Here is a 12,702-nt window from a genome sequence, read left to right as displayed (position 1 = left end):
ACAACGGAGTAGAAGCTCTGCTGACGAGCAGAAGTTCGAACGACAAGGCAGAAGCTCCGACGTCGACAGTAGAAGTACGGCCTCGGGCAGAGACCGTTGAAGTCGTCGCAAGGCATTAGATCCGACGACGAGTAGAAGCTCTGCTGACGAGCAGAAGTTCGACGATAAGGAAAGTCGACGGTCGAGTAGAAGTACGCCTACGGGCAGCAAGACCGTTGAAAGTTCGTCCGAAGATAAGTCGACGACCGCTAGTAGAAGTCCGCCGAAAGTCCTGCAAGACAAAAGTTCGATTTATTTCACAGCGAACAGGAGAAAATTCAAAATTGGGGTAGAATTTAATATTGTGGAGAAGTTAAATAGAAGTCCATTTGACGACATTCTTGGCGATCGTTAACAAGGATGTTATAATCATCCGAGTTTGGTTGTCAGAGCCCTTTACTCGATGATGTAACGATATTTGATCCGGCCAATGATTGTAAGATCTGTTCCGAGGTTGTATGTCGGAGACTTGCTCGACGACGTTAACCTGGTGAAGAGGTCAGGAGTATCCACCAAGGAATGTCTGAGACCTTTCCGAGGTGTATGTCGGAGCCTTGCTCGACGACGTTAACCTGTGTGAAAGAGGTCAGGAGTAGTTCCACCAAGGATGTGACCTTTCGAGGTTGTATTGCCGGAGCCCTGCTCGGACGACGTTAACCTGTGTGGAAAAGAGTCGGGAAGATCCACCAGGATTGAGAACCTTTCCGAGGTTGTATGTCGGAGCCTTTGCTACGACGACGTAACCTGGTGGAGAGGCAGAGTAAATCACCAAGATGTAGGACCTTTCGAGGTTGTACGCCGGGAGCCACTGCTCCGACGATGTTAACCTGTTGTGGAAGAGGCGGACTGAGATCCACCCAAGGATTGAGGCCTTTCCCAGAGGTTGTATGGCGGCAGCCCTGCTTCGACGACGTTAACCTGTGGGACAGAGGTCGGGAGGAATCCACAAGGATGTGAAGCCTTTCCGAAGGTTGTATGTCGGCAGCCTTTTGCGATCGACGACTTTAACCTGTGGTAAGAGGTCAGGATATCACCCCAAGGACTGTTAGGACCTTTCCGAGGTTGTACGCCGGGCCCTGCCTCAGACGATTTGTTAACCTGTGTGGAAGATGGTCGGCAGATTCCACCAAGGATGAGGCCTTTCCCGATGGTTGTATGCCGGAAGCCCTGTTCGACCGACGATTAACCTGTGTGGAAAGAGGTCGGAGAAGTCCACCAAGGATGTGAGACCTTTCCGAGGTTGTATTTCGGAGCCTATTTGCTCGACGACTTAACCTGTGTGGAAGAGGTCAGGATATCACCAGGAGAAGGACCTATTTCGAGGTTGTTATGCCGGGAGCCCTGCTCGACGACGTATAAACCTGTGTGGAGAGGTCGGCGAGAATCCACCAAGATGCCAGGACCTTTTGAGGTTGTATGTCGGAGGCCACTGCTCGACGACGTTAATCCTATACTGGAAAGACGGTCGGGAGGAATCCACCAAGGATGCTGAGACCTTTTCGAGGTGATATGCCGGAGGCCTAACTGCTCGACGACGTTAACCTGTGTGGAAGAGGTCGGTAAGAAAATCCAACAAGGATTGATTAATCTGGTGATTGAAGGCTACATAAACGATTATGTTTTGTTCGAGTCATAATGATATTAAGTTCACTACTTTTGCGAATTTATCAATATTAATTTTACGCCGAAGAAGATAACATAGCTCCCTAAGACAGCTTAAGGAGGAGAAGCTACAAACATCACAAACAACATTCAAAATTAAAGACAGACAGTTACTGAAGTCAACACAATACTAAAGACATTACAGATAACTTAAAACAAGATAGCACTATTGTGCTCTACGCAATTGGAAAACTTGGCTAAGGCGTGATAGGCCCCCAGGCAATTGGTTTCAATTTGTCTCCCACTATGTGCGCGATTGCTTTAACCGCGCTGCTTTGTTGTTGATTCATGCCCCCCAACGGACCAACTTCTTCTCGGGCTGGTGATTCTGAATGAATTGTCGGACGATATCCGTGTGTCGGTATCAGTCTCTCAACTTCTTCCTTTGAGCTGCCAACATGCTTCAGTAGTGTGCCCACGGCTACTGGTGGAAGTGGCATATTGCTCTGGTTTATCCGACGTTTGGGGTTTTCAAAGGGATGTGGCCATTTTACGTTCTCCTGATCCCGGAATGCCATTAATACATTTGCTTGGATGTATTGAGTGTTGTACTCCTATTTCTTGACGAGGTTCTGTCGCGGCTTTGTGAGGGTCGAGAAAGGAAAATTCTGTAGTTTCCTTGCTTATTCCTTTGACTGTGAGGGGGTATTCCGTCCCTGGGAGATGTCTTACGCTTCCGGATCGTCTGTTCAAATTGCTTTCTTATGGAGCATTGATGGCATCATCGGCGGAGATTTGAGCCATCTACTCGATGGATTTAGAGTCCGCATATGAATGGACCGTATCTCGCTATGATTGCCTGAGGTAGAAGGGGCCTGGGCGGAGTCCTCCAAAAATACACCTCTAAGCAATTCGGGATCTACCCCTGCGAATTTGTCGGCTTCCGTAGAAAACCTCTGGAAGTATTCTTTAGGGATTCACCCTCGTTCTGACGTATCCCTGAAAGGTGGGAGGACATCTTTAATCGTCCTTCGGGTTGGCGACAAACTTGTTCGGACGAACAGTTTGGCCCAATTTAACGAACTATCGAGATGATCGGTCAGGCAGTAGTAGAACCATGTTCGGGCTACCCTTTAAGGGTGGCAGGAAAAATTGACAGAGCCACCAAAGCATCCGGGGCCCTTGCTGGATAATGCATAATAGATTGCGGGTACGTGGTCATATGCTTCGTACGGGGTCTGAAGTTCCATCATACGAATCAATATTCGGAGTTTGAATCTTGCCGGAACGGGGTATCGGAGGACAGCTTCGGTGAAAAGGTGAGACGATTCATGAACGTCCCGTTGGCGGAAGGAGTGTCTTGTACCTCATGTGGGGAACTCTTCTCGACTAGCCTACGCAACTCATCCCGGAGAGTATTGCGGGGGAGTTCAGTAACGTGCTGTTGGTCTAAGTCTTCTGGGACTTCTGGAGGCATATGCTGCGGAATAGGCCCGTGTGTGAGGGGCATGGGTAGAGCTTGCTGTGTCAGCAAGCTCATTCTTGGACGGCATTGTTGAAGGGCACTCTAGGCGAGGAGGGGGACTTCCAACATGAAGACACTTCTTCGAAGCCTGGCTGGTCTCGAGGAAGAGAATATCTTCTTGAGGGTACTAGTGCTGTTCCTCGAGTCTCCCTTTTAAGAGTCGAAGATCTCATTCTGAGATTCCTCCATCTTCCTGAACGCTCTTCTAGGGATAGCCTGAAGTTCCTTCCCCTGCAGGGTGTCGGCCACCAGTGGTGAAAGGAGGAGATTGCCCGTCGGCCTGATTCAGGACTGGTTTCCGATTGATGTGTGAAGTGGAGCGAGAGGCTTCCCATGATGCGAATGGCATACGCCTGTTGCCATTGAAGAGACTTAGTGTAGCTGGGATTGATCTTTCCCACAGACGGCGCCAAACTGTTGCGGACTAGAAAATACGCCGGCGATAGAGATTTTTAATCTGCGTCTTAACGTCTGTACGTATTAACTAGCTCAACACAGAGAACACAAGACTTTTTTACGTGGAAAACCCTTTAAAATGGGAAAAAACCACGAGCCTAGCCAGTTGGAAAATGATTCCACTAGACTTTTTGAGTTGGTTACAAAAAGGATTGAATCACCTCCAAGGGGTGATCAGGTACAATCAGTTACTTAAGGTAAAGCGTTCAGGTCTTTGACCAGAGGACGTAGGGACTGAACGTCGGGTCTTGAGTAGAGTCGGGTCTTCGGCAGGACGTAGGGACTCCGAGTGTCCGGGGCTTGAACAGGACGTAGGCGGACCCGGTGTCGGGCCTTTGAACATGGACTAGGGAGCAGGAGTGTCGGGCCTTGAAACAGATGTCGTGTTTTCGGCAGAGGTAGGGACTGAGTTGTCGGGCCTGAAAACAGGACGTCGAGTCTTCGGCAGGACGGTCGGGGTCTTCAGCTAGGACGTAGGGACTTGGACGTCAGCCTTAAGAGTGGTGGTCGGCGAGGTTCTGCGGTGGGTCCGGCGAGTTCCTGCGGTGATCGCGGGTGGTCCGGTCGAAGGTTCTGCGGTGGTCGGCGGCTGGTCCAGCGAGAGTCTGTGGTGGTCCGGGAGTTCTGTGGTGGTCCGGCGGTGGTCCGGCGGCTGTTCGAGGAGGAGCCTCCTTCCTTCTCCTTCTTCCTCTCTTCTCTTCTTCTCTCTCTCTTGCTTAGATGCTCTCTTGTGAAGAATGAGGGCATCTAATGATAGATTTTGACTAGTGGCATGGTCCCGTAAAATAGGTGTGAGATCAAAGGCGAATAGGGAGTGGTTAACCATATGGACGGCCGATATTGAATCCTAACGATCGGTGCACCGTCTTAGACTTTGGAGGCTTAAGATGTCGGAATTTAGTGATCTTGGGCTCGTTGGAATTCGTCGCTCGTCGAGCGTTCGATTCAAGTATAAGCTCGTAACAAATCGGGAGACCTTTTGGTAAACTCAAATATCGTTGACTTTCGAAACAGCGCTTTGAAACTCTTGATTCGGACTTTATTATGGGCTTCCGGATTGGGTCGATCTTGAGTGTGTTGGTGCGTCGTATTTCCGAGACGCTCATTTGAACCTGTAAGCTCGTTGAATCGGAGTTCCGGATGCTCCCGGATCTTAATTTTGAAGTCTCCAACTAAGTTTTTTGCCTCGAGATTCGGTGCACTGATCAAGCTAATTTTTGATGACGTATCAATTGCGATTGTGTACTGCTGTGTACTGGTGAATATGACGTATTCTGATTCGCCTCCGGATGGTCCGGTACCGCATAAAATAATTTCTCCTACTTGTGATAGATTTCTTATTATTTTAGTTTTCTAATCTGAAGTGCGACTTCATTGGCTATTAATCTTTTGTTTTTCTCAAAGTTTGTCAAAAAATTTAAGAACAAAATTGTATGATTTTATCACAAAAAAAAAGATTAATGATATTCATAGTAGCTTTAATTTTTTTTTCTCCATTAACTATAAAATTATTATTTATTACAAAAATTTGAGCCATTCTCAAATAGGCCCTTAGTTTAGAATTAGTATTAAAAAAAGAAAATACATATTCATTAGATGAATAAAATAAATGATTTTAGATTAATAAAAAGATAAATATACATTAGTTGCATACTAAAAAATTATAAGAAGACTGAAATTTAATTTAAATTATCTCATATTTGTAGTCCAATATAAAAATTGATATTACATAATAGATTATAAGCAAAAAATCTTGATAAATATTGCAAATATTACATATATAGATGGATTTCACATAATATATTAGAGTAAATATATATGCAATTAATATTCTTAAAACAAAACAAAAAATGCAATATTCTTAACATTTAAATTTTGCACTTCTAAAAAAATGCAAAAAAAAACTTTTATTAAGTAATTTGCATTTACATATATTAATTATGGTTGTAAAATGTGTAAAAAAAGCTTGCAGAGGTGTGTAATTAGAGTAAAGTTCTAATGTGTTACCTCATTCACAGGATAAGCAGGAAGTGGTTGCAGCAAATCAGATGGAGTTGGGTAATCTGTCATTGCAGCATAGATCAAAGCATTACTTAACCAGTATTTGGTGTATAAGCCTTGGCCTCTGCATTGAAAATTTCATTATACCACAAGTTAATTAAGCTAATTTGTAATTATGCTTAATGAATGTATTAAGTATATTTAATATATTGTAGTGAACATACATCTATGTTGTAATACTTTCATTGCGGTTAACGGCGGTCGTGTAAGTATAAATTTTTAGGGCAAAGTTTCCGACGAAAATTTTGCCAACAAAATTCATCTATAGCTTGTTAATATTCCAACAGGTCTATATATGTCCTCATTTCTTTAGTTTCTTACGGCCAATTCTATATCATTTGATTTGAAATCAACACATATTGTACTAGTCGCTCATTCGATCACCATCACCCGACTATGGCCTCGACCATCAATGCTTGCTCACGGTCTTTTGATCATCATCACTTGACTATGCTTGCTTGCTCATCTTTGTTTGATTATGATCACGTGATCACTATCATTTAATTATGGTACTTCGATCACCGTCTCCTGACTTTAATCCTTTGATCACTATTGTCCAACTATGACCCTCCGATCGCAAATAGTAAAAAACTGTGGCCCGACTATGATCATCGGACCATCATCACCCAACTACAATTTGTGACCACCATCACCCACCTATGCTCTTACATCCACCATCACCTGACTACAATTTTCAAACCTTATCACCTCACTATATCGATGCTTGTTGATTTCGCTGCTGTCATTACCAACAACATGAGAAAGGCTTACACATCAATGCAAAGCATCTATAAGGCTGATAAACACCATGAAAACTCAACATTAACACTAAATTCCGTGTTGAACTTTTTGATCTCTAGTTTTCTCTTCACCAAGGAGAAATGCTAAACAAACACCGATTTATCTATTGAAGGTAAATCACATGTTATAGAGCTCTTCTAATTTCTATCATGTAATATGCTCTATACAATTTTTGTCCACAAAATTGTATCAACATCTTTCCGAATCACATGGTTTGATATCATTTATAATCTACAATATATACTAGTGTAACTATTTCAACTTTTTTTTCTTTGATTTTTCACGTAAAAACTCGTCTCTCTTATGACCTTTTTTATATGTGCATGTGTTGGACTTTTTTTTTAGTTTTTTAAGTGATTTTTTTTGTAAACATGCCAAAGGTCAAGTTTTATAAGACTTGAAACACATAAAAAAAAAATGAATTTATCAATATAAAAACATTTCACACTAAGCTCTAATTAAATAAGTCATATAACACTAACCTTATCATGAATATATTTGAAAATAAAAGCATTTTTAGAGATAATCATAAAAATGTTTCTTACTTGCAAAGTCTTAAAGAACTCTCCATCTTTTCTAACTTGATGCTATCATTGTAAGCCTTATCTATCTCATCCCATGAGTTCTTTATCACCTTGTAACAGTTCTCACTTGTACTCTGAAACAAAGCACCACTTTAACTGAGTAATTTAGCAATTAAATTAAAGCTTCGTTTGGAACGGCTTTTTTACTGCTTTATAAAACAATTTTATAGTGCAAAAATTAAATTTTTTTGTATTAGAAAGCTGCTTTAAGAAGCAGCAAAAAAGTCATCCCAAACGAAACCTGAGTAAGAAAAAAATTTGTGTTTTACATACCCGGTAATCTTTTGTTATGATATCATTGAAGATATATGGATCAAAAGTGGGATCAATTTGCAGGATTGGAGCAGATGAAGCCAAGGCCCCAATGGCCAAATGAGGATACTTCAATCTAAACCATGCAGCCAGCACTATTTAAGAAGAAAAACAAACACTGTGAGAAATGAAGGGCCTCTAGAAGATTTTGTTTGGGATAGCTTTCTTATTATTTTATAAAGCTGCTATAGATAAAGTAAATTTTTAAAGCTATTGCAGAAAGTATTTTTCTAATGCAATTTTTTTTTTAAAATCGTGAAAAAATAGCGTCCAAACAGAAATTATGATTACGATCTGGAAAGCAATGTAGTAGGAAACCTAGTTATATTATTTGATCATTAATGTTAAGTTATTTTGTGTTCATGTTTGAACATGTAGAATGTTGGAAATTTCAGTAAGAATTCTACTCCTCAAGTGAGGAATTTGTTATAAATAATACCTTTGCTAATCCATTAATATGGTATTACAACAATTATAATTTTTGTTAGCCATTGCTCTTTTGATGCTTTCAAAGTTGAGAGATTCTATTTGATTTGTTCCATTCTATCTATAAAGCTTGAACCAAAAGGAAATTTCTAAAGGATTATATCTTTTTATTCTCTTCAAATTCATCCCTTCCCTTATCTCCTCTTAGGTTTTGCTTTGTCCTTCAATTGATCTCAATACAAGGTTCTTGTGATTATAGTTTGGGTTAAACAACTTAAAGTCAATATACTTGATATATCATAAAAATTCTTCTTGATTGGGCACAAATGTCGAGGCAAAATCAAGTTGAAACTTTAGAAATTAAATCTGGGACCATCCGAAATTTGATTTCAGCAAACTTATAGTTGAATTGAACGTCTCGAATATACGAACCCTCGACACTAAATTCAACTCAATCCGAGCCCAAATGAGTTTAAATCAAAGACCTGAAGCACACTGGGAAAGTTCAAACTATAAATCGGATGATCAAATGATTTCCAAACATGACATGCTTATAATTGAATAGAGTGGCTCGACAAGACAGATCCAACGGGCCCAAGATCACTGAATTATGATATCATTAAGGCATTCAAATGCCCAATAAATAGTCAACGATTAAAGAAATCAACATCGCCCATCCATCCAAACAAGGGGATATTAAAGCCAAATATCAAAGATTTTAAATATTGTAATATTGTATGGAAGGGCTCCAAATGACTTCCTCTATTTTTTGATTTATTATTCTGTGCGGAGTCCGAATGGCGTCCGGGGATCAATAAAAATATGTCAGGTCACCTAAAAAATGTACAGCGCACATTCGATACTGCTCGGTACCTAAGCGTAATCGGACGGGAGAATCATACGGTGACTGCACAGAATAATAGCTCCTTCTTTTTACCCTATTTTTTGTGATGACTTTGTGATTGTTTAAGATTAGATAAGCCCTATATATTTTTTTTTAACTTTTTACTCAATTAGATGAATATATGTATATGAATATATCAGAACTCAGACTAAACATGTTCTAGTAACAAAAGCTCGGCTGACACAGCTTATCTTGGTCTATTGCTAAGAGGTTTTGGATTCGAGTCTTGTGTATGCGATATATATGCCTCTGCCTTAATTGACCCAACTATCCAAAAAAAAAAAAAGGCTCGACCATAACAATCACCGACCCTCCACGAGCATTTGCCAATCAAGGAACGTGACTCACCATAATCGATCAAGCAAAACAATAGTCAAACAATATGATTTATACTAAAACTAATACATTAATAAATACAACAATTTAAATGAAATTTGTATTATAATATTCTAATATATTTATTTTCATTTAATAATTAAAAAATTGTTATTTTTAATTGATTACCCATACACTCATTCTTGTTTTAAATTAAATTTAATGATTAAAAAGTTTATTATGATTACATTTTAGTCAAAAATATTTTGATTAAATATTAGCCGACCTGGTAAAACCTGAGGAGCTCCGGTGGGCCCCACATGCCGAATGCCAACACAGATCATCAAGCTTTTGTTCGTCGCCATCCGTTCTGCTTTGGCAGGCGACGGTTACTATGAGAGCTAAGCAGTAGACTGGCTTTCGTGGGAAAAATTATGTTGTATTGTCATATCATTTTTTTTATTATGTATTTGTTATGTATTGGGTGATATGAGATGGTCTGATTTAACTTCGGGAATAATTATTAGGTCCAGATGTACATCTGACATAGCTCTACATTCGGACGCAAATAACATGTCGTCACGTGCTCTTACTCTTTACCGCGCACCCCGACGACCCGACCCAGACCAGAACCCGGTATTGTTATGTTCGGGTATTGCTAGTTATTGCTCGGTATTGCTATGTATGGTTCGGTATTGCTAGGTATTGCTTGGCAATAACGAGAAATACCGTTCTGTCAAGACGAATACCTAGCAATACCGAGCAATACTTAGGAAAACTAATACATAGCAATATCGAGTCCGGGTCGTCGGGCCGCGCGGTAAAGAGTAAGAGCACGTGGCGACATGTTATTGACGTCCGGATGTACAGCTACGTCTGGTATCCGGACCTAATAATTATTCCAACTTCGGAGGGTCCAGTGTCCGCACAGAATAGCGGACACCGAAAGCCATCCGAGAGCGAATCAGAACGCGCCACGTCACTTTTTGTTGTGTACTGCGATTATGAACTAGATGACATGACATGCACTGATTCGCCTCCAGGCGATCTGATATCCGCATATAATAATTTCTCGCATTAAATAATGCATGCATTGGTATTTCCGCGAATTATTTAAGATTGAAGCCAAATATGAAAGATTTTAAAAATTGTAGTATTGTATGGAAGGGCTCCATTCCAAATGGCTTCCTCCTCTTTTTTCCCAATCTTTTGTGACTTTGTGATTGCTTAAGATTATTTTCTCATAGCATTACTGTTTAATATATAATGAAGAGAAAAACAATATAATTTAAAAGAAATTAAACCAAACGCTTACTTCCTCCATAGGATCCACCAAATACTACGACTGGAGAGCTCTCTGCACTAAGATTCTTCTTTAGATCAACTACAAATGCTGCGTAATCTGCCAAGGCCTGTGATATGCTCAAGTATCCAGCAGTGGTTGCGTTCTGAAAAGCTTCTTCTTCGCTACCAAACGGAAACGACTTGCCATAGTATCTATGCTGTGTGAACCATAATGTATATCAATTAATTAAATCTTTTTTTTTTGCACAAATAATTTAAATTATATGAAGGATTAGGCCACCAAATTCCAACTAATTATTAGAAATTATTTGTAATAGCAATATGTTTGAAAGGGTCGAGCATTTGTTTTTTTTTAATAGAATTCTCTTGTTTTACAACTCAAAAACTCTCTCTCTCTCTCTCTCTCTCTCTCTCTCTATCTCAAAAATGATCTTTATATTATAATTATTTTAATATAGTCTTTCGATTATATGAAATTGATCTCAATTTAGATCCAAATGGATCATTTTGGATCAATTTTTTATAGCATAGTATTGATCATTTGTTTTTTTCGTAAATATAATTCTCTTTTTTTTACTACTAAAGCTCTCTCTCACGCGCGCACACACAGAATGATCCCTCATAGAATTCTCCGTTTTTTACTACTAAAAAAACAAACACAAACTCTTTCTCACATACACAAAAAAAATGATCACTCGTATTGTAATTATGAGTTAAAATCGATCCCAATAGTCTTTCGACTATACGAAATTGATCTAAATTTGGGCCCAAATAGATCATTTTGGACCAATTTTATATACCAGAGGGATGACCAATTTGTTTTTCCCTAAATAGAATTCTCTTTCTTTTACTACTAAAACACACACACACTCTCTCTCTCACGCGCACACAAAATGACCCCTCATATATATTATATTTATAAGTTAAAATTGATCATTTCGGCTGTGCAAAATTGATCCCAATTTAATCCAAAACGGATCATTTTAGATCAATTTTATATAGTCAAGGGACTAAAATCAATAACATGATACTCTAAGACTAAGGCTTCGTTTGAGAGGGCTTTCTTCTTGCTTTCTAAAACATCTTTCTAGTATACAAATTTCTTGAATTTGAATTTTTGTACTAGAAAACCGTTTTAAAAAGCAGCACGAAAGCTATCACAAACAAAGCGTGAATTGGGCAGGTACAAATATTCGGAGGACTATTTTGAAGTTTTTCTCATAATAAAATAGTTAAAAAAAGACTAGTAATTAAAACCACTAACCTCTATAAACACTATGAGAGCCTCAAAGGTAGGAGCAATATCAAGCAAGAATCCATTGTTATCAGCAAATATATCAATAGAGGCTTCGTTGCCAGCATAAACAAAGATAGGCGAGGATTTGGCTGCTCCACCCCAGTAATCTCCATTAACCAAATACCTCTGTTGGAAGCTGATGTAGCTCTTTGGATGATAGTTGAAATGGTCTAATATTTGGGTAAAATGCTTAGTCTCATAGCCATGGCTGCTCTTCTGATCTGAATTGTGCCTTTTTGAGATCTGCGAGGGCTTCAGCAATGAAGGGAAGTGGAAGCCATGAGAGGAGGAGAAGGGAGGAAGGGAGAATAAGGAGAAGAATAGCAGAAGAAATATTGGATTCATTGGAGTTAATAACGAGGATGTTTGAGTTTAGAAGTCGGATTAATGGACTTTGATAAGAGCTTTGATACATTCTTATTTAAAAAATAAAGAATGTCGATCTTTATTTAAAAAAAAAAGGAGAAAAGTGTGTTAGAAATAAAATATATTAGGGAATATTTGGAATAGTTTTCTCGTTGTTTTGCTTTTCAGGTTAGCAACTATATTTTCGTTTGGTTATCATCTTATATTAGTTTTTTTTTAAGATTTTTAGAAAATTTTGTAGTAGAAGGCTGTTTTTCACAACGAGAATAATTAAGTTGCTTTTATCAAAATCAACTTTATAAATGATGCAAGTGTCCTAAACAGACCCTTGGTTTCATCAATTTTAGAACCGCGCAAGATCAATTTTTTCCTTTACCAGGTTTTAAATAAACAAGAGAACAATTTCAATACGTTGCCAAAAATTATGTTGATTGGGCATGAATCTCGAGATATATTTGAATTAGAAATTTTTAAAATTAAATTCAAGATCATAAAATTAAATTCAAGATCATCTAAACTCCGATTCAAACAAACTTATAGTCAAACTAAACATTTCAAGTTGAACTCAACAAATGGTTCAATTTGAGCTTGGAAATATCCAAATCAAATATGCAACTCCAAAAAATTATAAACAAGCCCCGACTCTCTAAATAAGAAGCGGAGCTTGGGGCTTAGCTAACGATTCAAGATAGCTCTAAGGCTTCAAGAA

At 39.1% G+C, this 12,702-nt stretch overlaps 1 protein-coding gene across 1 annotated transcript; it reads right to left on the bottom strand.

The window, feature by feature from the left end:
• Window positions 1-3,177: 3,177 nt before the first annotated feature.
• Window positions 3,178-11,972, bottom strand: LOC110095674 (lysosomal Pro-X carboxypeptidase-like). The gene is made up of 6 exons (XM_028700378.1): window positions 11,595-11,972; window positions 10,341-10,527; window positions 7,342-7,475; window positions 7,030-7,142; window positions 5,630-5,747; window positions 3,178-3,519 (listed from the first exon to the last, which is right to left on the bottom strand). The coding sequence occupies exons 1-6, from the start codon at window positions 11,970-11,972 to the stop codon at window positions 3,178-3,180; spliced, it is 1,272 nt and encodes a 423-aa protein (XP_028556211.1).
• Window positions 11,973-12,702: the final 730 nt, after the last annotated feature.

The sequence above is a fragment of the Dendrobium catenatum genome, unplaced genomic scaffold (assembly GCF_001605985.2).
Source record: "Dendrobium catenatum unplaced genomic scaffold, ASM160598v2 fragScaff_scaffold_1504, whole genome shotgun sequence".
NCBI lineage: Eukaryota > Viridiplantae > Streptophyta > Magnoliopsida > Asparagales > Orchidaceae > Dendrobium > Dendrobium catenatum.
Note: the sequence above shows the minus strand (reverse complement) of the source record. Positions and strands in the feature narration are given on the sequence as shown.